General features: G+C 34.5%; 1 protein-coding gene across 1 annotated transcript; it reads left to right on the top strand.

Moving 5' to 3' along the window:
• Nucleotides 1–19: 19 nt before the first annotated feature.
• LOC112687961 (cationic amino acid transporter 3-like) lies at nucleotides 20–26,571 on the top strand. Its single transcript, XM_025560963.1, has 12 exons — nucleotides 20–423; nucleotides 19,716–19,950; nucleotides 20,871–20,999; nucleotides 22,210–22,365; nucleotides 22,453–22,557; nucleotides 23,707–23,862; nucleotides 23,931–24,055; nucleotides 24,161–24,258; nucleotides 24,334–24,473; nucleotides 24,981–25,256; nucleotides 25,358–25,521; nucleotides 25,647–26,571. The coding sequence occupies exons 1-12, from the start codon at nucleotides 400–402 to the stop codon at nucleotides 25,872–25,874; spliced, it is 1,836 nt and encodes a 611-aa protein (XP_025416748.1). The 5' UTR covers nucleotides 20–399; the 3' UTR covers nucleotides 25,875–26,571.
• Nucleotides 26,572–27,590: the final 1,019 nt, after the last annotated feature.

The following is a 27,590-nucleotide window of genomic DNA, read 5'->3' on the forward strand; positions in this document are numbered from 1 at the left end:
GAATAATAAAAGCGACGCGCACGCCGCGCAAACAAATCGTAACGCCACGCTCGGCAGCCGCGACACGCGTTCGACCGACCGACGAACACGAGTGGTTTAACGACGCGCGTGTCGATTCTACGCGCGTAAATCGAGTTTTTTGGAATAGAAAAAAAAAACAAATAAATAATAATAATAAAGAAGAACAAAACCGTCGGACCCGCTCGCTCGCGCCGATATCAATCGTTATTGTTTGCGTCGTCGTTACCGTTGTGGTGCGCAGTTGTTACACGTCCAGTATACGACACGGTCGCAAGTTCGATTTCGATATTCGATCGAGTTTTGCGTATAATACACGTTTGCAGCGGAGCCCAAGCCGTCGTCTCCCGAACGCCTGTGCAGCCGTCGAGTGTTACCGAAATGGACGGTTCTTGGTGGAGTTCGGTACGTATATCGCATGCGCTTTTCGCGCGCGGAGGGAAAAAAAAATTACGTTTTATAGTTTTCGACTATGTTCGTTTCGTCGTTTCGCCAAGTAACGTGTCCGGGATAAACGCGTTTCGAGCGATCGAATATTTTTGATCTCGGAACCAACACAGTAGTCCATAATAACTCTGCCCGGATGTTGTCCGACATCGTCTTCTGGGGGTCCCGTAAGTAGATTTTTCCGGGGGAGGGGAGGGCACGTGTTACCTGATTTCGTTTTAAATTTCTCGAATCAAACATTCGTTCACAACTGTACCCGAAACCAGTGCACTGGGTGAGCATGATCGTAGCGTTGTACTTATAAACTATTTGTGTTTGTGCGTCAATAACACCGTAAGTCGAGTGGAAGGATTATTATATCGCTGATCAGATTGAATATATTGTATTATTATAAGTAGGGGTGTACCGTAATACGATTACACGAATGTTATGTAAAAACGCGGATTAATTTGAAAATTAGCACGAGCAATCTCGATCGGGCGTTCCCATTTTTATGCACAATCCGATCAATCCGAACTTTTACGCCACTTCGATCGGTTATCAAAAAACTGTACAGCATCCCCTGCAAGTTTTTCGTGAATAACAACGTGTTTAGGCTTAATTGAATTTGGAAAATCAACACGGATTATTATACAAATAGTTGTCTCAAGAGTTCGTAGCACACTGTCAATTATGTCAGTAAATCAAGCAGAAATATAAATTACTTAATATTTACGTTATTTAACCGTCGGTAAGCTCCAGACCCGTCAGACGACTTCGTAGTGAATGCGAATAATTATAGCATATTATAATCCGATTTGTAATGTCTTTAGTAAAGTGCGGAAATACGATTTTCGCTTTAGGGCAGAAAATATCCAACGAAAGTCCTGGGGAATACATTTTACCTATGTATTTATTTATTGTCTATATACTCATGTATTACGTGCGAGACAACGTATAATTATAACTTGAAGTATCTGTTAAAAATAATTGTTTAGTATAATTTATTATAAAATTTTTTCGTGGTACAAAAGACCATTACAAAATCGTTATCAAGCGGAAAGACGTTGTATTTATAAAATTGCGTGTTCATTTTTTATTATATTTTGCATTTAACGAGCACTCGTAGGTACAGATATTATAAAATCCTGATAATAGTAATTGATCTCAAATTTATTCTGATCGAGTGGTATTCGTACAGCTGGGTAAAATTAATTAAAAAAAATAATAAATAGTTGACTAAAAAATAACAAAACTTTTTTGCTTATCTTAGATCCAACGTTAAAGATTTGGCATTATGAATAGTATAGATAGGTAGATGAGATATAAGTAAACTTGATCTTGTATGATTGTCGATGGCCAAAATCACACTAAGAAACAACGAGATAAATAAATTACATACCTAGTGTAATGAATTAATAATTCCTGGCTAGGCATGTTTTTCTCAATATCTTATTGTTATATATAAATACTCTAAGCGAAATAGTAAATAAACTTAAATCACTAACAATTTTCTATAAAATGTTCACTAAGAAGATTTTTTTTTATGATTACTAGCTACTAATCAAATATATAGTGTATTCATTTTTGGACAAAATAAAACTATGGCCCGCAAGAAGATATTTTTAAATTATTATTCTAAATTTAAATGTATACGACTTTGTTTATTTTTATTAGTGACATACTTAAATATTTTATAGCCTTGTAGTAATCATTATAACTGAGTACTTATTTTTGTTTAAATAAATTAATAAATTAAATCAATACCTATAGGAAAACATTTGTCAGAACTTAAAGTAGTTATTAGTAAAGGAAACATTAATGAACCCAATTATTTCAAATGGTATTTTAAATTTGTTGTTACCAAACACGCGTGTACATAAATATCACACTACATTTTGCTAATTATTGAGCGAATACATTTTATTTTATTTTTAATATATCATTTTGTAATGTTTAATATTTTTTTAGTATGTTTTATTTTGTGAGTGAAATCAATGATTATTTGACAGATTTAATGCATAAAATATGCACATCGTTTCTGAAAAATACGAGGCTTGTTATGAACAACGAATTCGTTCCTACGTAAATAAATATTAATGTTTCTTAGATACGTACATTGAAGTATAGACAAAAAACATTGTTTGTCCAAATCAAGTCCGCAGCCAATAACTTGGAGGAACATGTTTCACGAATTATAATTTATGTACAGCGTTTATTCTCTTTAAAGGTTACTTCTAATTTAACTTTTTCGTTTAGTCTCATTAAAACATGCGCAATAAACGCATTCTGAATCTACTCGGATCTACATGTGTACATGTACATCTACACACATATAACGTAAATAGTCAAATAGAGGGGTGTATGATCTGAGGACATTAGCATGTAATAATCCAATCCGCGGGAGTGCCTCCGGTGGTCAACCCGTGAACGTCGGTTACTTCATGTGCACACCACTGGATAACTGTTGATGGAATTAATTTCTCCGATTATCGCGTTGTACATAAAGTACGGATTGTATTTTTCTCTGAAAATAAAAAAATAACGTTAAAAAAGTAGAAATACGCATCGCGCAGCGTACGTCGCGTTTACGTACCTTTACGGTCGTCCTAATATATTTTTGGATGATTATAAACCTTAAATAATAATATGTTGGAGTGCTTTGGGCTGTCGTGGGATGATGCCGTTACCGTATTCTATACACATAACAGTCCGACGTCGAGGAGATGTTTTTTTAATCGTAGTTCGATTCGCAGCTCATTATTTACATCCGCGTTGCAACTCGTTCGCGATTTACAAATAGACGTATCATAAAAAAAATAAATAAATAACAATTAAAATACATGTGAACAATCTAACATCGTGGATTATGGACGTGGTATGGACCAGTGGCGTAGCCAAGATTTTTAAATGGGGGAGGGGCTAACCAGTTTTTTGGATAAGTAAGGTAAGAGAGAATATGAGAATTCACCCATAACCCTACCACCAAGTTTCTAAACGTAATTCAAGCATTTTAGTATAGTTTTAAAAATATTTATTAATATATAATTTATAATAATAATAATTTTGGTGTCAGTGTTCAGTCACTTGCTCCACTCTGACAGCTGCATCCTCTGGCAAATTCAGTTACTATTTCACTTTCATCTAATTGCTCTTTTTTAGCCATAGCTAACCCATTCAGTCTGTTTTCCAACATGGTGCTTCTTAAAAAAATTTTTAAACGATTAAGTGCTGAAAACGTTCTTTCCGGAGTGAAAGAGGTAACTGGTAACGTGGCGAATAATTGTAAAAGTATTTTAATGTTAAGTCGAAGATTGGTGCGATGAGAGAGTGAATCAAGAGCAGAATTCGGTTTTGGAATAGTATTTTGACTCCATTGTTGCCTTCATATAAACAGGTCAGCCCTGATTGTAGATGAGGTATCATCATGGAGATCTTGGACGTATATTTTAGCAGCTTTTATAATATTTTTATCGTCATACATATTTAAATTGGCCGGAATAAGTCCTTCAAGTGGCATAACATCAATAAGCCTTTGATAAAACGAGCATCCATTGATTCTATTAAATAGTCAAGATACATTAAACATATAAACATGGCCCATGGAGGGGCTATAGCCCCCTTAACCCCTCCCCCTTGGCTACGCCACTGGTATGGACTGAGGATTAAGACTTTTTTTTTCAGTATCTCATGCATATTTAATGTTTGTTTTTTCGCTAGAAAATCCCACCCGAATGTGTTTTGTTCAATTCTCTGAAATACATACTCGTTTAGAAGAACTCACACGTACACACACATGTACACACATATATAAATATGAATCCCGATAGTCGTCGTTTAGCTCGAAGACTTAAAAAACGTAATAGTACGGGTTACGGTCACTATGCCGTGACGACCGTGAAAAATTAATATTCCCGCACTCTCGTAATGAATATTTCATTATTATTATTTTTAACGCGTGGATCAAAGGGAAAAGCGAAACCACCTTGAGCCAAACCCGGTTGGACTCCTAAATAGTCATATTGAGATTCGATAATAGATAAGACAACTTGTGCGATCACATTTTACTCTCTGTGATAAAATATAGGCAATACGAACGTATTGGTTCGTATGGTACACAATATCGTTGATTTTTTACATCAACCGATAAACTATTTAAAACGCCTGAGTATTACAGTTCGATAATTTGGCGATTGCTAAGTCATTGACGAACGACTTTTGACCGCATTTATAAAATTAATATACGCGATAATAAATTGACAGTATACATAATATCTAGACAGTAATTAAAACGTGTAGCGCCTAAACACATAATTACTTTCATTTAAAGCTACGATTGTAATCGTTTATGAGCAACGACGGTGTTCTCGAGAGTTCAACCCCTTCGGTGCATTTGATTATTCTAAAAAACCATACTACGGTTTACCAATATTACAGTATGTTTCGCGATTCATTTATTTTTAATTTTAATTTTATATCACTGTATTACGTTGTATTAGTGAATTAAATTACACCACGTGCGATCGTAATGGTTTACTACACACTATATGTTTTGATTATTTTTTATGATATAATATATATTTAATAAATACAAATTTGAACTGAAGATAATGAAAATGCCAAACTGCTGATTAACCTAACCGTAATTTTAAATTGTAGCTCATTTATAAAACCTCGCCCTAGATCGACACGTATATAAATCACTATCACATTTGAAAATGTACTTATGAAATAAACGTTCACCTATGTTAATTATCATATCAAGTGTTTTCTCGGCCTGTAAATAAATCAGTATGTTATGAGTTCATACGTATACACAGTGTTTATGGCTAAATCGTTTGTACATATATAGACGTATAACGATTGATATTTCCTTTTGTCGAATAGGATTACTTTTTGTTAACATACTTTACACTCGAATAGAGGGTGGACAATTTTTAAACTTAAAACATTCACTAATCTATCATTCTATTAGAGAGTGTTATAAATGAGAACCTTTAACTTTTAATCTTGAATTTTTTTCTGCCGTATAATGCGAAAAAACTTAGCGTTTGTTATTTACAATTATTTAAGACTCGAAGTCGCTGAAAAAAGTGACAATGGTCTGAAAATTGAAAAAAAAAAAACTGAAATATGCATTGTTATAAAAAAACGATATGAAAAAATGTTAATTTATTTCTACGTCAAAAATAACATACTATTTTTACAGTTATATCCATTACGTCTAAAATTATATTTATATTCTAGTATAATAGATTTAATTCATATATGGAGAAATCCGCAGTTCGTCGAATGTTTTTAGATTTTTTTTTTTTTTAATATTTTTATGTCATCTAAACCCGTGATCGTGGTATAGAACAGCGATTCGCAAAGTGTGGTCCGCGAGAAGTACGTGAATACCGAGAGTGATAATAATTAAAATTATTGTAATAAACAATAATCACGAACTAAAATATTTTTCGAAGTATTGGTTTTTTTTTTAAAAATAATTGAATAGACAGGTTTATGTTAGGTATAGAAACATTGGGGTTCAACGAAACACAAACTATTTTCTAAGGGTTTCGTGGTCATAAAATTTTGGGAACTCCTGGAATAGAACGTAAGAGTGTGCGAACATTTTGGCGCTTTATAACGTTATACACACACATGCACGCTATGTAATACTAACCGGATGATCTTGAAAACGTGTATCATCACGGCCGTTTGTACGTGTTTTGCATACCTACGGTGGCGTTTGATGGACGCCCAACGACGCTCGTCCGGCTGCCAGAATATGAAATAAAATACGATTTCGGAGTACCGCGGTGCGGATAAAGATTTACAACGAGCGTGTTTTTAAATATAGTCTATTGTCGGCGCGACCTGATTGTTAATCGTGTGATTATGAACCCGACCGCGTAAGAGTATCGGATATCTTAGCGCATGTTGTGCGTGATAAGTCGACGTCATGCACACAGTCGGGGGTTGTTGTTGAGGGTTTGCTCGGACGGGAACCCAATCAATTTTGCGATCTGAAAGGATTTAAGAAAACGGCAACTGTTCACAAACAAATCTTTTTTCGATACTTGTATTTTTTTTTGGTATTTGCGTGCAGACCGTAAACTTTTCATCGCCATTTCGTACTTCGTCCGTTTTTTTTACCAACTATTAAAATAATATCTATTCGAAACACTACAATCGCGAACCCTATAATTAAATGATATTAATAAGCGTTTTTTCTTTGTTTGAATGTACAGTGTTTCATTCAATTCGGTTTATTTAGTCGCAATGGTCCCGTCGTCATTTTGAGATTTGTATCAAACTTAACAACAAGACATCGTAACGTTTCTCCGACGGCTGCGGGTCGCAATAATGCCGTCGATACGATATCATATTTTATGGTCTATAAAAAATGTGCAATAATCTTTTTTATTTTATTATCGTTACATTTTTTTTTTCTTTTCGAAAACTAATTATTTTCTGAACTGCATTGGCATTGAAGTTTTCGCACTGCGCATAATGTTTTCACCGTAATCTTTAGAATGTAACACTATGCGATATAATAGGTACATATCAGCCGTCCAGTATCGTATGTCAATTGAGGTCACTTACCGAGTGCGTTCAAGAGAACGCGATTAATGATGTGTTGACATGTGCTGCGTATAGTTCAACGAGTTCCCCCATAACCCTCCGCCAGTCAGAACGATTCGAATTCCGTCGGATATTTTGCGAACGCCCGATGATCGTCGGCTGAGCGTATTTATGTAGGGCGCGACTTCTGCTCATCTCAAACCCCTAACTCGTATTCTCCGCACGACCAACAATTTTGGTAAAAGTTTTGATGTTTCACATATATTCACGAAGACTTGTAATTTAATCATTTATTTTTTTTTATTTACAATTTTTTTTAATTTTTTTTTTGGTCATCCAGCGAACAAAATTTATTTCCTAACGGCGTACCATTACAACCCGAATATTACACTAACGATTCCCGATATTATTAAATATAAATATGCTCTTATATTTTAAAATCACAATTTAAATGCATATTGATGTTAGTATAAAATATCATATATATTGAAACCCGTTGGTATTTGCTTCGGTTTTCACAATTGCAGAGTATTTAACTTTACAATTAAAATAATGCACATAAATTATACACAATTAGGTTAAATAAAATCATATATTAGTGATACACATATAATTATAAAAATAAATAAAATATTTGTATTTAATTAACTGTGATTAAATCTCGTAGGTATAATTAAAAGTAATTCTTCCGCGCGATATTTGCTATCAACAAAAATTACGAACACATTTAAACGTACGCACGTCAGTTATTAATATTATTACACATAATTATTTACACATTAGTTATTAATATTTGTATTGTTTTTCGTTAGATGTCACAACAATGATCACCATACTCTTATTGCGTTACGAGTTTCTGTGAAAATGTTTTACCGAACTCAATTTTGGAATAAATAATTTTAACGTTCTGAAACGATAGTTTTTATTGAAATAAATTGGTTTAATGTATTGGAAAGGAAGCGGGTTTATTACTGTTTAGCCATGATAATTTTTACAATCGTAATAAAATTATACACGTATACGTGTATAGTACTATAGTGGGTACTAAACGTGGTTGATGAGGGTCATGTCATCCAAATCAATGATAATTTAAAATACTCGATTATTAAACGCGTGATCGAAGGTAAATATAATTTATACAAAGTATGTGTTTATTTTCTACTGAAAATTAATAAATATAATTGTATTTTTAGAACGTTTTACGAAGATATTAACTGTTCATAGCTGTATAGATTTGTACCATCGAGTCAATAAATTTTCATTTAATTTAAATCTTTAGTGATTTTAAAACCCACTGATTAAAATTTTAAATTTTACAGTAACAACCTTAAACAAACACTCAAGTTGACACTTTATATACAAAACAAAACCTGTTATATGAGTAGGTATTAATAAGCATATCGGCGGCATATTCTTAGGTCAACGTTATTCGTTTATTGATTCCATAACACTGCTACGTTACAGTTTGAGCTAAATTTTGAAAATTAGTATTTTTATAATCTTTCACTTAATTACCGCACTTACGATGTGAAACGGTTAATAAATAACTTGCTAGTTATTAGGAAGGATAAATTAAATAGTTTCTGTCGTACGAAAACCAATAAAAATAATGGTCGCGGTGACATAAATGATACATCTGAAGAAAATTGTATCTGGACGTAACATTCTAATATACACGCTTGTCAACGATAAAGTAAGTTAAATAAGTTAGTTGAAAACGCGAGCAATCGTTAAAATGAAAAACACAGACAGGTTACAACATATTATAACAATAACAATAATAATAATAATAATATTTATAGTTTTAACGATATTATTTTGAAACGATTAATCGATAACCGGTGTATAGTTACGACGAATAAGTATGGTAAATACGATGTAAACGCCGGTTCAAGGATAGTATTATTTTAGATCCTGCAGAAAGTTCAAAACATAAACACAACTTAGTGGTCGCTTATTTTTAAAGCACCCCTTAAGAAACTGTTTGCATACCATACTTTTGAGACGGCACTTATTATTTATTTTTTAATATTCATTAGTCATTACTCAATCGCGTTTTCCGTTAATTTCAACAGTTTCCAATTTCACATGGATTTCATGTGTGAATAAACTCCGGCAGACGGATCACGTGGTTGATGTATAGATGTAAGGCACGATGCATAAACGTGATAAAAGAACAACGACTCGTTAGCGTACGTGTATTATCTAGAATGTTTCGGGCCACGGTCGATCACTCATAGGTGGGCGCCAAACGATATGAATGTTTTGGAATGCTAATGCGAGTGCATCGTTGTACTATTCGGTTGCCAAACGCATAACCCTTACGGTCGCAACACGGGTAAAAATAATTGTTTATCTTCCATTTGTCGGGGCTAATTTTATTGTTAACATTATATCTGATATTGGATTCGATTATTATCGTCTTGGACGCCGGTAGAGTACGCGGAAACGAAATAACGGGACAACGGATTCCATGGTTTTATCACCAAATAATAATACGTCAATTCGAACGATTACCACAACAACGTTAAGATGTAAATATGATAACCGTATTTTATACTTACACATATAATTATTTTGTTTAATTTATATCATATACTCGTACATATTATTATATTAACTATCGATTGTTGCCAAAGAAAAAATAAAGCAGTAATTGGTTTTTTTTTTTGTTCATCGTTCGGTCGATTATAAATATAATCATATTTTATAAAAAAAAAAAGATTTATCATTAACTGTATTGTTAATTGTATTTAATGTATATATATATATATATATATATATTTAATTATATATATATATATATATATATATATATTTAATTATATTAATTAATCAATAATTATAATAACCTAACCTCAGTGTGTTCAACGCATTTAGACTTATCGTGGTGAATATAACTGAACAATAAACCGAGTACTGCCGTACCGGTGTGTTGACCTGATACATTGGCAGGATCAATCCCTTGCCCAATCGCGGCATTTGATTATAATGTGTGACACAAAAACAATGGGATTTGCAGTAATCGTTCGCTGTGCATATAAACAATTGTAATATTTCACCATCGATTCGAGTTACTTCGCTTAGTATTATACATTGCGGTATTCCAGTACACAGACATAAGGTGAAACAGAAACAAGTAGAATTATCGTTGCTCAGTGTTCGGCACCTTATTTTCTGATAGACCGTGCTCTAAACGTTTCGCGTGTTTGTCTTCCACCGCATCATATCATTTTGTTTACACACGGTCATCACTACGTTATTGTTCGTTTTTTTTTTTTTTTGGCACATTATGTTGATAAGGAGTGGCGATGATGAATTGGTAAACTGCTCTTTAAGGGTCGTAACTGCAGTAGGTACTCAAGGTCATATAACAAAAACCATGTTTGTTTTCAACTTATTAAAGTATAGCGAATAGTTTCCTTTTTCATGATTTTACGTGAACAAGTAGCCTATAGGTACGTACAATTATTACGTAGGTATCAAAAATATAATGTCGATAGGATGCATGAAAATTATTCGAATGAAAAAATACGAACATTCATCTTGAAATAAATTACAGTAAATTATTAATAATGCGATATATTATGTTAATAGTAGATACACTAGAAACAGTACGAAGATTTCCGTGGAAATTCTCAGTCGTAAAAATATTTATGTTTACTTTCAGTTCAAAATCTTACTTTGAACTTATAATCTCACATCGATCCTTATCTTCGAATACCCTTCTTAATACAGGTTTAATGGTTAAATATATTGAAGGTATCAGATTCGTTATAGATCTAAAGTTCTTTATTTATTTTTAGAACAATAAAGCGCAATAAAAAAGTTACCCAACAGTCTCATCTTTAAAAGGAATGCGTAATGTAAATAATCACGACCTCGATCCTCGTAATACTTGATATTTTGTAATCGCGACCATAATATTTAACTACAAGACCGTATTCCGGTTATAATTTACTTACGTTATCTATTGCATTTTTCGCCCTGTACCACGCGTCAACCACATTCGGTGATCCGCAGAAGATGCCTTGGTCACAAAAAAGCACAATTCAATATTACAGACTCGACATTTGTGAAATGCAGCGATCTTCTATAAAAATTTTCATGTTATCTATTTGTAAATGTTGTGTCATTATTTTTACTCAGTCTGATCATGTACGTGTATACATATCAAAATCATCGATAAAAAAAAAAGAAGAAAAAAGTCCACGCTATTAAATAAAATATAAAATTAATTACGCTGAAAGTACGATTCGTACGGATTAATAGACTATTAAATACTCTGTTTACAGTCGCCTAAGCCAATAGTCTCCAACTTATGGCACACGGGTCGATTCCGGCCCGTTAAGCTTTTGAAAACTGGCCCGCTAAGTTTACTAAAATACTTTGTCGATATTATTCCAAATCTGAATAATTGTGCTCGTGAAATTATTTCAATATTTAGCTCCATTTACTTATGTGAACAGACGTTTAAAATAATGAAATACGTCCAATCTAAGTACATAACTAACTTAAGTGACAGAAATTTTACAAACGACGCTGTTGATTGGAATAAAAAAGTTTGATGCAAACTGTCAAGTTTTTTTTAAATTACAAACAATTCCGAACTTCTCTTTAAGTAACTTAATCATATTTAAACAACAATTTTGAATTATAAACATAAAAAAATAAGTATACGTTTTTCTAAAATCTAATTAAATCTTATCAATTCTTCAATTTTATTACCTCTCTATTCCTTACAAAAATTTTGACCTACGATGCCAAAGGTTATCTCAGTTTTTGCCCGCCGCAAAATAGAGTTGGAAACCCTTGGCCCAAGCAATCGCATAATATACGTACTAAAGCGAGTGACTATAGCTACCTGTTGCACATAAGCACACTTGTCGACGATATTGTTGCGCGGTACAAGACAACTACATGTGTATACAATTATACTCCGAAAGAAAATCGGCCTCACATGATATTATACAGTCGTTTCTCTATTTAATGAACTTCTTGAAACTCTCTACGAAACGAATTTATTTTTACGGAACCATCGATAATTTCCAACGTATTGATTTTATATTACTGGCCTACAACGGATTTTTAATCGCTACAGTTTATAAACATACACACTTATTAAAATTTTATGCAAAAATATTTTTCGAGCCACGTAACGGCCACTTCACACCGTAATATACCCATACCTAACACGTGATACTACTAACGTTGTTTATTATTTATTACCGTACGGCGTACAATTATATTATCGTTGTTATGTACATTAATGCGTATGATTAATTGCACATAATTCGCACCGTGAAATCGAGCGATTTGAATTAGTCCTGAACGACATTTCTGTTCAACGAATTTTTATCAAAGAACCGTCGAGTTCGTTGAATCGAAGCTCGACTGTATCTTGCAGATTATATACTTTATTAGCTGTCTACATTCGAGTGAATTGTTTCTATTCTGATGCAGCTGATTACAGTTATCGATACAACCTGTTTGCACTCGTGAGCTACCGAACCCGTTACCCGTACATTTCAGTGTTATTTTATTATTGTTAATATTTACGTTTCGTTTTTTCGTTGGCTCATTACATTTTTCAGTGGTGTTCGCAATCTTTAATCGAGCCAGTACCTCGGATGAAACCGGTATTACTTTTGAGCGTTTCGTGTACCCACCCATACAATTACTAACTAGTTATAGAATAATTGATTACCATTATTAATAAATAAAATGAAATTCATAATTATTATTTAACCGTATCGATTTCGGTCGACGAAATATAATTATTTGTCAGCTTTTTTTAGTCGATGGTTATAAATAAAATCGATGTTTTTTGTTCTTATATTTTACTATAAATACATAACTAATAAGTAGTAGGTAACCAGTCGACTGAACCTTTCGTATTTCGAGTAGATACGAATCTGCGCTCAAAAAAAAAAAAAAATTTAAAAAAAAATATGAAAATCGGAAAAAAAAAACACACAAATACAAATATCACTGCGTAGATATACTACGACATCGGCATGTATAATTTGGTTTTTTCCTATTAGTGTTGGTTAATCATTTTCTCGGTATTTGTTAATTACCCTCCGGTTAACCGGTTTCAGTTTTATTTACCCGCGGCCACAGCGTCTACCCATATTACATATTTGGCAAGAGAATTCCATTGGTTTGTTGTTATTTTTATAATTTGTAGATTACTCTTGCGAATTCAATGCCGATATTATTTTTCATAATAGGCAAAAAAAAAACGCTATCCATTTATAATATTGTGTCGAGTAAATAAAAACATGATTCGCACGTGAATGTTTAAAAAAACGAATCAGTATAAATTGTATTCTTGGAGAATTCACAGTTATAAATTAAATCATACAGTTTTTTTTTTTCAATGTAATTTATTTCTAAAACTAAATTTAACTGACAAAATGTTCTATAACAAAAAGTATTGATAACAGAAAATACAAAACAAACAATATTATAACTACAAAATAATATTAAATAGAAAATTATCCATAACATTAATAATAATTACAATGACAATAATAATGGAAATACCTAATTTATGATAACGAATGCAGCGTAGATTTGGAGAATTGGAGGAGTTCTTAAGATTTGCAGAAATTTACGAGGAAGTCGCTACGAATAACAAGAAGAATAACAGAATACAACACTGAATATCTGGGTAACAAATGCACTTGATCATGTCAATGAGTTAAAGTTTCTTAAACGGGTTCTACTGTATACATATATGTATGTGTTTATATATTCGTGTTGTAATTAATACTATCACTGAAATTATTGTTTTGATTTTTTTCGCAAATAGCTTACGTATATGTTTATCAGCTCGTCATATACGTGATGAATAGAGGAAATCAAATATGTACAGTAGACACATATTAGTTTTTATTTTAGATCGTATTTTGATGTCATTATCGTCGCCATTGAATATTTGTAGTCATGAAACTGAACAGTGTCGACTAATGACTCAACATTCGTATTGCACGACCTGTACCGATTGTCAGCATTAAACGAATGAGAGATATCGCGGGAGGAATTTGGAAAACAAAGCACATACTTAATAATTGATATCCTCGCTTTCGACGGTGAATAACAATAATGTCCGCGGGTGCAGCGGCAGATGAAAGAAAAAACACGTTTTGCTCGTACATTCTCTCGACTTGCATTACTGATAATTGTATGCGATTTGTTTTGACCGATAGAGACCATAGTGTAATCTAATCTTGATCAGACTATTGGAATTTAGCGATGTCCATATGTTTCGATTTGCACTATTGTACTATAAAACGCGGCATGGTGTACAATAATCAACCAAATTATCTCGACATGGAATAATATCCTAAAGTGAAACTAGAGTAAATCAAACTATTTGTAATTATTGTAACTACGTTTTTTTTTTTTTTTTTAAATGTAACTGAAAAAAATCGAGTACACATAAATGATCGCATTATTATTATTATTATCTTGTCACGGGGTAGGTTCGTTACGAACGACATTATTCTAAAATCGCTAAATCGTGTGCGGTGTTCGCGATTGCACCTATTCGAATGTAATAAATAAATAAAAATAAATAGTTAATAAAATGAATAAATAAAAGCTTAGGCTGATGTATAATAATATTAAAACCCAATATTCTTTTCGACCAGGACTTACCGATTTAACTTCTATAATTTTCAATAAAGTTGAAAGGTTAAATAAAGGCAGTGCACTCATTACACATTAAACATTAAGCTTTCAATCGAATAAAAACCAATATTTAAAAAAATATTATAATACTCCTGGCTAAACTTTTGTTCGTCGATTGTATATTAATTGACTAGCGTTGACCGTTTTTAAATTTCGATTGGGTTTTTTTTTTTTATTATTTTGTGATTCGGACTCGTTCTAGAGCCCTCGGCTACTACCATAGAATACGTTTCGATTATATTGTTGGACCGCGCGAAGTGTCCTCTGAACGGTTTTCGCGTAGACGTGAACAGTCCGCGGGACTTGGGTGTTTCTCGAGGAAAACGAACCGATACGAACGTACGAAACGCTACACGTGTTGACGTCAATTAAAATTTCGACAAAAAAAAAAAAATCGCCCGAATGTCGTTAACCTATAATTCGTTTGCGCGTCGGCGATGCGTCAATTTAAAATCAATTCGTCCGGCTCCGGTTGGATTTGACGTTTCGATCGCGTTCGCCGGGACGTGATCGCGCGATGGGTCGCCCAAAAGTTCAAGGGTATGATTTGTGATTATTTATCGTAAATAAACGGTTAACGGTCGACAAATTGATATACCGCACACCAGTGCGTCTGCAAACGCGATCCGTAATTGATTGGGTCGTGGTAAATCGATCGGCCGAAGCGGTTTTACGTTCGCGGTATACTGGTCCGAAGTCAATATTCCGAACTAGGCGCCGTCCTCGGAGAGTTGCATCATCCGTCGTCCGCTGCGAATCTGTATACATGAACATATTCATATACCATATACATCGCGCGTACTAAATGTAAAAATAAAACTAAAAAAACGCCGCCGACCGTTTGGTCCGATGCCCGTGCGGGCACACTTTTGTTGTGACAAGTCGTTTTAGGGACATGTAAGTTTCTAGCGATAATTATCAGACAAACTTGACGGTTCAGAGGCCAACGAAATGATTAAGGAAACAGAACTTTTTTAGATGACTTTGCGGTCGGACAATACTATCAGTAGATGATATGTTATACGTTTATCGATGTCCGTAGAATTATAATCTGAACATTCGTAGAATTATCGTAGTCCGTCGATGAATATCAATTTTTTTAATTTTGCGTTTCATCGACGGCCGGACCGGTAACTGCTTGCGCAATGCTTCCGCACGGGTTCTAATTAATATCTATATTATAGCCAATGTGTAGTTGCTTTGGTATGCACTTCTATGATGCTCAATGCCGATTACAACGAATAATTGATAATTATTGTTTGATAAGCGTGTTATTACTGACATGATTATGCGAATCAACAAAACTAACTTACATGGTATACAATTTAAATACGATTCTACGTGAACAATATTTTTCCTGTAGAATTTCCTAAATCATTACGTAATTAGTAATTACTAATTACGTACTGTTCAATGACAAATGTTTGTATTTTATAGTTCTCATAATCGTTTTACAAAAATTAAGTAAAACGAGAAATTCCCATTTTTTCCGGTCGTTAATAACTAAAAATAATTTAACAGTGCATTAATCGAAAAACAATATTATTTTTTATAAATTGTTTGTTTTTACACTATTTTATTGCATTTTATATGCAACGTTTAACGCATTATGAATTAAAAATAGTAGTAGTTAATAGGCGTTTACCGGCTGTAAATTATAAATATTAATATGAGAGAATATCTGTTGAGCGTTAAAAGATCGTACATTTTTAATGCAATTGTGGTTACCACATACTTGTGTACAATTATTGCAGTGGGACTACGTTATTTGCATAATGAACGATGGACGATTATTATTCTTGTTGAACGGAATAATTTTTACAACTATATCAACGTAAATTTAATATATTATAATATAATAAATAATAATGAAACGTATTTTTATAGAACTGATGAAATATATACTGTGATGAACTGTTTACAATGAATGAATAAGATCAATGCCGCAATTAGGTTTTGCGGGGCCGTAGTGCAAACAATAATTTAGGGGCCTTTTAATTTGTCCACCAAAATTTAATTTATTAAGCATAATAATTTAAACGAGACAATATCAAAATTTTAATATCAACAGTTTGGTTTTAGTTAATATAAAATATTTTAAAATTAAATTTACTAGGATATTTTTAACAGTTTTATAATAATATTTACCTATACAATACAAAAATACATAAAAGTATAAAAACATTAAATTATCTATGTTCATCGGAAGCTTTCGTACAGAATAGTGAGTAGGTTAATTTAGGTTTGTTAATTCAGTATGAATTTATTACTAATCTAAACACAACAATGAACTAAATAAATGTTTACATTTTTTTTTATGTTAAATCATATTATAATTTAATAATGTGTAAAAATTTTGTCACTTTTTTTAAGATATCGTGTAATTATAATTATTTGACCGCATAATCAACGTTTTCAATTCAATTTTAAATTTAAAATGAATAGGTCCATACTATAATTTTACACTATTATTATGTTTTCGCTGCATTAAGAACAGAATGATGACAATGAAAAACTTGTTGATGAATACTAGATCTGTAATATTGGACGAGTAGAATATAAATGTGTGATAATATTCACGGTACAATATGTTATACATTATCTTTATATTATTTTCATGACGAAGTGATAACTATTTTCTCTATGTCTAAGTCGATACATTTTAAATGTATAAAAAATATTATTATTATGACTTGTGTAATTTATAATAACGGTAGTCAATATTGGTTGAAAAAATTAAAAACCTATATTCAAGTCACAACAATTGCAATTTATTGAAACGATTAAATATTTATTTTGTCAGAATTAAATTTAAAATGTAAAAGAGAAAAAGAAAAAAGTATAAAATAAGAACTTCAAATAAAGTAGATTGCGTAAGCCAAAAAAAAAAGTCTTATGTAAATAAATGACAATTTCTCATCAATGATTTATAAATTAATTAAATTGAAATCATTTACAATTTTGATAGATTCTTATAAAATGGTGTGATAAATTAATTCTATATGTAGTATGATAATTTTTAATGTGAAAAAATAATAAATAAAATCTGATACTGTTTTACGTCGACGCTGAAATAATAATATAAATGTAATGAACTGTGTGCATCAATACTTCAAAATTCTCAATATTTCAAGGATTTTTAAAGGATTCAAATCCAATAGTTAAATTTAGGACTACAGTATTTTAATCGGCCGGGAACCGACTATGGGTAAATAAAAAGAAGCACGTGCATATTATAAAATCTCAGGGATATATTGTACATTATACGTGATTGGAAATCAAATATCACGCAAATCACTTTTTCCGCGAAAATCCGGTGACCAATATGGGTTTCTTTTTTCTTTTAAACGATTACAATTCGAATAAACACTATGAAACGTATGCGAACGCAAACCCTTTTCGTTGAACATATTTCGCATTCGTATTACTAACCCGAAAGATTTGCCGGTGCGGTTTAATACATTACGACGACGTTCTTAACTGCCAAGTGGGGCGATTGTAAGCGCCGTCAAAATATCGGTTAAGATAAAAAGGTAATAAATGTTCTAATATAAACTCCGTCAGTTTTTTTTTTGTGTTTTGCCTGTAAATCCTTTCATAGTCATCTAAGAAATTAATTTTATAAAAGTCAACCGAATGTTCATATTTTTAATAAAGTTCTTACCTTGTGAGTAAAATATGATACCTTTCTTGTGATTAAAATATTTTATGTGGACAATTTTTAATTATTATTATGAATAATATGATTTTATATTATTAGATATAACGATTATTTATTAAGGTTTTGTTGTTATTATTATATTATTATAGTTTTATTTATTATGATATTATATTATATTATAATTTTTTTTTAATAATATATCATATTAATTTTATACCTATACTTGATTTTCTTCACTGGCGGAGTTAACATGAACTCAATTTTACTTGTTTTTTTTTCTGGCGAAGTTTACAATAAAAAAAAGGTACTTGTGGCGGAGTGTACATGCACCCGCCAAGACGACTGTCGTACTTGGCCGGTCCCTGCGGGACGTCAGTCGTAAGCCGGTCCCACACGACTTGTGTATTTGACGACCATCTTAATCGCGTATGTTCGTCGAATGTTCGAGTCGTTCCTACACCACTCGTAAAGCATCACGATTGACGATTGTTCGCCGAGTACACGATTTGCTCGGCACCGGCTGTACGGCTGCATCGGTTGGAAGAGACGACTGTTGTAGAACGCGTCGCGTCGACGATGTCATCGTAAACCTTAGCCCATACGCTGGATAACGTTAACCCGCAGGGTTTATTCGGAACTCGCGTCGTATGCTATCTACATGAGAAATGTATCCACCACAATTATTTGTTGGCGTTGTATGTTATCTACAATTTCCACCTCGCAATCTGTAGATTGTAGGTGTCGTTTGGGCTACTAGGCATTACAACATTAATGCAATTTTTCATATCTTCAAAAAACTAGTTAAAAAGATTCTTTGATGCATTGAATGAACGCCACCATTATTCCATTAACTGCCGTTCCAATAAGTTAGTGGAACCACGTGTTTTTGCCATATTTTACATTGACACGTCTCCACGTAAACTCTATAGATTGGATATTGGCCCCTGTTTCTGGATCAATGAAGTGGAGCTGGTGGTTTACAGTTTAATGCACATAGCCGTGGCCACTTAAATTGCTGTAAGCCTTCCATTCGTCCGAGTTGATGTTTATAATTATACGGTTGTACCTGCAATATCAGTCTCCGTACAAAGCAGATATCAACCGAAAGGTAGATGACACATAACGGGATCAAAGTACAGGTAGATAGCATACGACGCGAGTTCCGTTTATTCGTAACAAATAATCGGGTCCCAACCGGTGTACGCGGACGTGTACCGTTTTGAAACCGCCGACCATAGAATTGCGCGCGATAAAACACATAGGCGCGTTACGATCGCGCGTGGATCATGCGTAGATCGTCGGCGTGTGTTGTACTGATTCGTGCGTTTTGCGTGTTTCGCAGAGGGAAAAGCTGATGCAGGTAATGTCCAGACGGAAGAGCGACGAGGACGTGATCGTGGAACCGGGCAAGGAGAAGTTGGCCCGCGTCCTGAACCTGGTCGACCTGACGGCCCTAGGAGTTGGGTCCACGCTGGGGGTGGGCGTCTACGTGCTGGCCGGTGCCGTTGCCAAAACGGACGCCGGACCCGCCGTCGTGCTGTCGTTCATACTGGCAGCGTTCGCGTCCGCATTCGCAGGTGAGACACTCTCCCGATCGCATTACGTCGCGCTCGCCGTCCCCGCGCGGTCACATTCGATATATAATAATGACCCACTCTCTACCTTAGCATGCTAAATAATACATATGTGTATAACTGTTAAATTTAGCTACCTATAGGATTTCCCTTAGTTCCTATCAAACACCTAACCTATCTGCCATGTGTGCATATTAAATTGATTTTCAACACACGCCAATGAATTCAATTATTTAAAGAAAATATGCACTGCGCGCGGGGATCCAACGGTACGATGCGCGACCGAGATTCGTTGGACGCGGAGGTAAAAGAGCATGTTCACGGTCAGGTTTTTTATATTTTTTATTTTCGCGAACCCGATGTCCGCGTCCGGATCGTGAACCTCGGAATTCCGAACCGTCGACTTTCGACCGTCGTCGCCGCGATTAGAAATAATCGCCGTGGACATTATTCGAGTGCAGTCGAACCAACGTTTTTCCAAACGTTCCGATTGCAGTTTTCGATTGATATCCCCGTTCGATTACAACTGGACTCCGTTCGAGAAACGATTACGGTTTTTGCGTTTGATGCCGCTGCAATATCACGTGTGCACTGTGTACGCGATCGGTAACGATTGGAAAGTACGATTTCAGTGGTTCCATGACGTCTTGGACGTGCACCGCAACCACATGCGCACAAATGTACAATTTTCACGATCTTGCGACGGTTGCGTTGGACTATTTAATAGTTTAATGATTTATTTTTCGTCGCGGCGTCGTGTACACGTATATTTACGTACGTGTATATTATATATTTTTACCGAAAACCTACTCGCTTATCGATACGTCTATTTTCGGTGCAGTTGCCGCGGCGGTGGCGGCCAAGTCGCGCGTTGCGCATTGCCCACTGCGTTATTAAAATAAATGTCTCTAAATCTTTTCCAGGCCTGTGTTACGCCGAGTTCGCGGCGCGGGTGCCAAAAGCCGGGTCGGCCTACGTTTACAGCTACGTGGGCGTGGGCGAGTTCGTCGCTTTCGTCATCGGATGGAACCTGATACTCGAATACATCATAGGTAACGCATCACGTGCTCGACGCGCGTTCGTTTTCGAACCGCGCGGTGCAACGCGCGCGCCTTCCATTCCGTTTTCTCCCGTCGCCTGCGCGCCAGCTCCGGTAACGGCTACACGAGTACGGGTGTCGTGTGCGTTTTCGTGACTGACATTTTCGAAAAATGCTGAAAGACGCTTTCGTTTTCGGTCTAATCATCACGTCTCGATTTTTTTTTTTTTTTTATATTATTTAACGTTGATTCGTTAAAATTATGAGATTACTGCAGGGACGTAGGGACTAGCATTTCACGAACGACATTAAAGCAGTCGTTTATTTATTATTTAAGATTAAGTGACACCGAGGTCATCAAAGGTTAATGAGGCACAAGCATACATAAACACGGAACAATGAAGATTTCAGCGTGCATACAGTTTGCATTGTGAAGTTACTACTTATACATTGCAAGTATAGAAATATTTAAGAATAGGTATATGAGGATGTTTATACAGCGTGAAAAAAGACAGAAAATAATAGTTAGTAATGAGGAGAAAAAAAAAGAGAAAAATATTTGGTAAAATTAATTAATATTTAAAGAAAATATTTGTGGTTAGTAGGTATACTCGTATATCTTCGTTTGCTTCACATTGTCAAAGAAAAAGTCAATATAAGATAATTGTGTGATATTTCTGCGATTCAACATGCAGTTTTGTTGAATAATAACTAATCAATGATTTTGGTTATTAGTGTTAGGGTGAGCTAATGCGACAAAACTATTTTTTATAGTTCATTATTTATTATTAATTTATCGATTCAGTTTTCAATTTTACAATTAATTAATAGAAATTCGAGTATATTTCACGGCAAAGATTAATTTATTGGCAAATTACTTAGTACATTATCGAATCAATGTATTTTCCGTTGAAACGAAGTAATGGGCCTTTTGTTGGTTAAAAAAAAAGGCTTCCAGTTCATTGAATTTAAAATATACGTTTTCGTGTGTCTTTCCGCTCAGGAACAATGTTTTATTTAACCGTTTAAAATAGTGTGAAAATAAACAAATACGATTTATAAATTTGGAACTTTGAAATCAATGAAAACAAGACGCGCGGCAAAAAATAAATCATTTAAACGTCTGCAAATAAGCACCATTTGCGCTGGTGGTGATAAATTGCATTATGCTAAGGAATTCAAAGTCACGAATTAATTCCATGTATACATCGGTCGTGTTACAGGTACCGCTAGTGTCGCCAAAGGTCTCAGTAACTACATCGACGCGTTGTTTGACTACCCGATGAAAAGAACGATGCTGGAGCTTTTCCCGATGAACGTCAGCTTCTTATCCGCGTACCCTGACTTCTTGTCGTTCAGCGTTGTGTTATTACTATCAAGTGAGTTCAATAACCAAGATCTATGGTGGTGTTTTCCGACGGTTTCGATGGAAATCAATTAACAGAAAAATATTACGATTTTTACAGTATTACTGTCTTGGGGTGTGCGTGAGTCTACAATGATCAACAACGTGTTTACAGTGGTAAATTTAGCGACCGTCGCCACAGTTGTTATAACCGGACTATTTAAAGGTAAGCAATTAATCATCGGAAACCTATCGTATTGAGTTGTTACAGACCTTTTTACATCGTAAATTATTAATAAAAAAAGAATTATTAAAACAACATTTCGTGAAAACGACGAAGGCCTTGTTGTACTTATTCCGTAGAACGATGAGTACTACGACGTTTTATAACTTTCAGTGCACAGTAAAAAAGGTTTCTTGTGTATACGAGAAAATGCATTGCTAATCAATTAATAATTTCAACAATATTGCGCGTCACTCTTGGTTTTAAAATATGAATAAAACTAAATGCGACAAATATCGAAACATACGCGTTTTAAATATCATCCTAATTGCAATTTTTGGTTATTTTTTGGCTATTTTTGGCTAAAAAAGTAAAATTTAACCATAAAAATGTTTCAACGGTAAAATAATAATACGACCACGACCACATTGATTGTAATAATGAGCGATTGATCCGCGTTCTATGCGCGTGCAAGGGAAATCGAATACGAACAGTAATATCTCAACACGCGTGGGTATATACTACGAACGAATACGCGCTATAGAGATAGCCATAAACGTAATCGAACCCAATATAAGTCTCCCGAAGTGGTTAAAATTTCAGGAATCAATTCAGTGCGAATACCGTTTCGCAATGTTGTTGAAATTGTACAAAAATATTACCGTTGCACGGGTACTTGCGGGGGATGCATTTTTTCTGCAAAATCCAAGTTCCTAGTACCTTAACGGCAATTGAGTTTGTAAAATTTACAAAGGGCTTGTGAATGTTTTAAAATTATTCGACTCTACTGCTGTTTGAATTTCCAATACTAAGACCGTACAAGAGTTGTTTTTGAAAAAGCAATTAATTCCTAATCACAAACGGAACGTTGTTTAACATTTGAATTGAACTCGTTGTTGTACAAAATATAGTCACCAAAAATCAATCGTGCGGAAATGTCATCGATATCGTGTGGTGTGATATTCACCATTGACTGCACGAGATTAGAAAAAAAAAACCATTTCCTTTGAAATTTTATTTTAACTATAAAACCCCGCATAATTTCGCAGAGATTGTGAAATACGTATGATAAATATTTTTTGTTCACATATTTTTCGTCGCACGCACTACGAATAATAATAACTGACTTCGATGTTGTTTTGTTGTTATTAGTTGATCTGTACAATTGGAATATACCGAAGCAAGACCTACCGAAGAATGCGAAAGCCGGCGAAGGTGGTTTCTTACCTTATGGCTGGGCTGGAGTAACCGCGGGAGCTGCCAAATGTTTTTACGGATTTATCGGTTTCGACACAGTAGCCACAACGGGTGAGACTCTCTTTCTCCTCCTACTAAAGCAGTACCTATATAAACTATGTTGTATTGTTCGTGTACAGGAGAAGAAGCTAAACGACCAAAACGAGACATTCCGCTGGCCATCATACTCTCGCTGACCATAATCACGATTGCGTACTGCTGTATCAGTTCAGTTCTGACTCTCATGTGGCCGTACTACAGACAGGTACGATCGGTTTTAAAAAACGTAAAAATTAATGTACCGAATTAATATTCATCCGCGTGCGGTGAACAATATCTAACCACAACTTACCCTTGTCGTTTTGCGCAGGACGCCGACGCACCGTTCCCGTACGTCTATGACCATCTGGGTTGGATAACCATAAAATGGATCGTTTCCTCCGGAGCCATTTTCGCTCTGTTCACCAGGTACAGTACCGCTTCGCCCACTCCGGGTGCCCGTATTTGTAGTGTAGTGTTTAGACATTTAAATCTGTTCCGCAGTCTCATCGGCACGATGTTCCCGTTGCCGAGAATCCTGTACGCCATGGCCTGCGACGGACTCTTGTTCAGCGTGTTCTCGGACATCCATCCAAAATTCCAGACGCCTCTTTTGGCCACGTTGCTTTCCGGTCTGCTGGCAGGTAAGCAAACGCGCGAAGTCCGCAGTACGCTCTCCGAGCAGGTAACCGGGTGACAAATATCGAAGGACGAAGTATCCAACGGTCAATATTATTATAGTATTATTGTTTACGATCCTGTTTTCATAATGTTTAAGCATCAATGGCGTTTAAAATACTTGGAATGCCTCTACCATCATCATTATATTCGTCTCAAAGACGCGCGTCTTTACGTGTTATCTTTGTTGTAGATGCGTGCGCGCGTACTTAATGTACTGCACGAACGAAATCTGTTTAGATTTATTGGTTTCCTAAACAAATCATAACGTTGTCTAATAATCTAGTGTCTATCGTAATCGGCTTGTTTTACATCTCAACTGACGTTTTATTCAAAACGTTGTTCTAAATCTTTCGTGTTGGACACTTCGACCGTAGGATATTTTGTCCTAGGGCGTTTCGTCCTCTTGCGACTTGGATTGCTTCGAGAGCGGTAAGACGCATAAATCATCAACACACGCTTTTGCCCCGTAGGCGTGATGGCGGCGGTCTTCAACTTGGAACAGCTGATCGACATGATGTCCATCGGCACGCTGTTGGCCTATTCGATCGTGTGCATCTGCGTGCTGGTGTTGCGCTACAAGAACGACTCGGGTGTGGAGTTCATCATCAAGGGCACCGACGAGTCCGAGACCAGCGGCGTTTTCGAGACGGTCGTCAAGACGGTCGTCAAGTACTTCAACATATCCAACATCAAGTACGCAAACGAAGAGACCGAGAGCGCGTCCAAGATCATCACGCTGCTGTTTAGTGAGTGGACGTTGTTACGATATTTACGATATTTTACTATATATTTTATTTTTATATCTTACGATATTTACATGTGATTGTAATTGTATTCTCGCGCGCAGTCGTCACTTCTGTGGGCTTCTGCTTCAACGCTTCCCAGCAGGAGTACGTCGAGGTCAGCAGCGACATGTCGGTGTACGCGAACGCCGTGCTGACGGCCATTCTTCTTTTGCTGCTGCTGTTGCTCGCCAGGCAACCTCAGTCCAACAAAGAGTTGTCATTCAAGGTACGCATGAGTTTTTATTTTTTTTTTCAATAATCGTTCGTTCGTGTCGACAATCCGAAAAAATACGATACGGTAACGTTTTGTAACGCTCGACGGTAACTGCATTCCACTTTTTTGTTGTGCAGGTCCCGCTCGTGCCGCTCATCCCTTGCATGAGCATCACGTTGAACATTTACCTGATGATGAAGCTGGACATACACACGTGGATCCGTTTCGGCATTTGGCTGTTCCTCGGGTTGTGCATATACGTTACGTACAGTATGTCGCACAGTGTCGAGGGACGCAAGCAGACCACAGAGTCCAAGAAGAGGCCGTCCGCCATCGTTAATCCCATTTCCACCATAAAACTGTAATGGCACGTGGGCTACGGTGCGCGGCGCCGGCACGGAGGGACCGGGACATTCCGTTTCAGATGAAAAAAAACCGACTGCATATCGCGACGCGAACGACAATCGTCTGTCACGTTGTTAACAAACAGATCAATTGTTGTCCTCGAAATATGCGCACTTACCAGTATTACGTATTATATTAACAAATGTAGGATGGCTCGATATAACGAGAGAGGAATACGCTAACTCGTGTATTGGTCGTTCTAAAACTATTGTTGACAATATTTTTATGTTTATATAATATCCTCAATATTTTTACCAATGTGATATTTGTTTTTATTTTATAAAAAAAAAAAATGTACGCCTTCTTATATAAATTTGTATGTTATTAAGAACCTATGTATAATTTATAGCGGAAAAGTTTTACGGGCACGAAACGATTTTGTCGCTAGAAATTATTCTCGCTTAAAATTCTACATTTTTATATATATATATATATAGATATATATATATAGAGAGAGAGAGATAAATTAATTATGTTTTGTATTCATATGAGGATTGAAAAACAGTACCGAATGAGGATATAATATATTTTATTAATTTTAAGTTATTTCGGCAAGATAGTTTATTGCTAACCAACAAATGCGTATTATGTTTATAGTCTATTTTTAATAATCATAGTTTTGTTATGAATACAATAATACACACCTAATATTTTTTACTTGTTTACGTGTAAATATTTATTTTGTATATGTATGAATGATTTGTAAAAAATAAAAAATATAATATAATACTTTCTATATTCTATAAGTATTACGATATTCAGAGAGCAAATTGTTATTGATATTCTCGTGTATGCAAACAGTTGATGCATTAGACAAAGAATGAGATAATGTGAAAATGAGAAAGAAAATATAAATATATATAAAAACTTTCGCATTATGATGTATTTATAGTATAAATTTTATACACCTAACTATTTTTAATATGAAACTTGAATATAAAGTTTGAAAAAATTTAAAATTGTCATAAGACGTGGAAATAACTTTAAAAATCAAACTTATAAATTGACTTAAGTTTGAGCTTGAAAATACTTCCTAATTTATAACAATAATCGAATTGAGCAGTTAGATTTATGTACCCAGAAATAGATCAGATAGAGTTTTGATTAAAATCCAAATACTGCGAGATTATAATATTGAAACGACCTTGGCATATTATATAAAGGTCATATAAGTCTATGCACTTACTCTCAACAAAAATCGTCAAATAAATGGAATAGCATAATTTCAAACCCAATTTTATAAATACATGATATAATATTGCAGTATAAATAATTAAATTTTGTATAAAAAAAAAAAAAAAATCAATAAATTATGGAATTAACATAGATATCTAACAAAAACCACATTGTAATGTTCTCAATTAGTAATATGTTTAATGTTTATTAACCCTGCCATAGGCATGTCCAATTATGTTACACCAGTAGGCATGTGGCACACAATAGTGCACCAGTAAAATATCTTTTAAATTAAAAGCATTAATGACAATATTTATATTCAGTTTGATTATAAAACAATATATTTTAAGCTATTAGTTGCAATAACTATAAAAATAAAGTAAATAAAACATTAACAAATAAAAAACAAAATCGATTTCTTGCTCCGTGTCAGATTCATGACTGCTATGCGATATATTATCGCATGAATCGTCTTTAGTACCACTGTATATAAGGTTGCC

Source organism: Sipha flava, unplaced genomic scaffold, assembly GCF_003268045.1.
Source record: "Sipha flava isolate LNK unplaced genomic scaffold, YSA_version1 36_pilon_pilon, whole genome shotgun sequence".
NCBI lineage: Eukaryota > Metazoa > Arthropoda > Insecta > Hemiptera > Aphididae > Sipha > Sipha flava.

Coding starts and splice junctions, on each gene's coding strand:
- LOC112687961 (XM_025560963.1), top strand. CDS start 400: ATGGACGGTTCTTGGTGGAGTTCG. Junction 19,951..20,870: donor GTTCGCGTCCGCATTCGCAG/GTGAGACACTCT, acceptor AATCTTTTCCAG/GCCTGTGTTACGCCGAGTTC. Junction 24,474..24,980: donor GCTTTCCGGTCTGCTGGCAG/GTAAGCAAACGC, acceptor TTTGCCCCGTAG/GCGTGATGGCGGCGGTCTTC.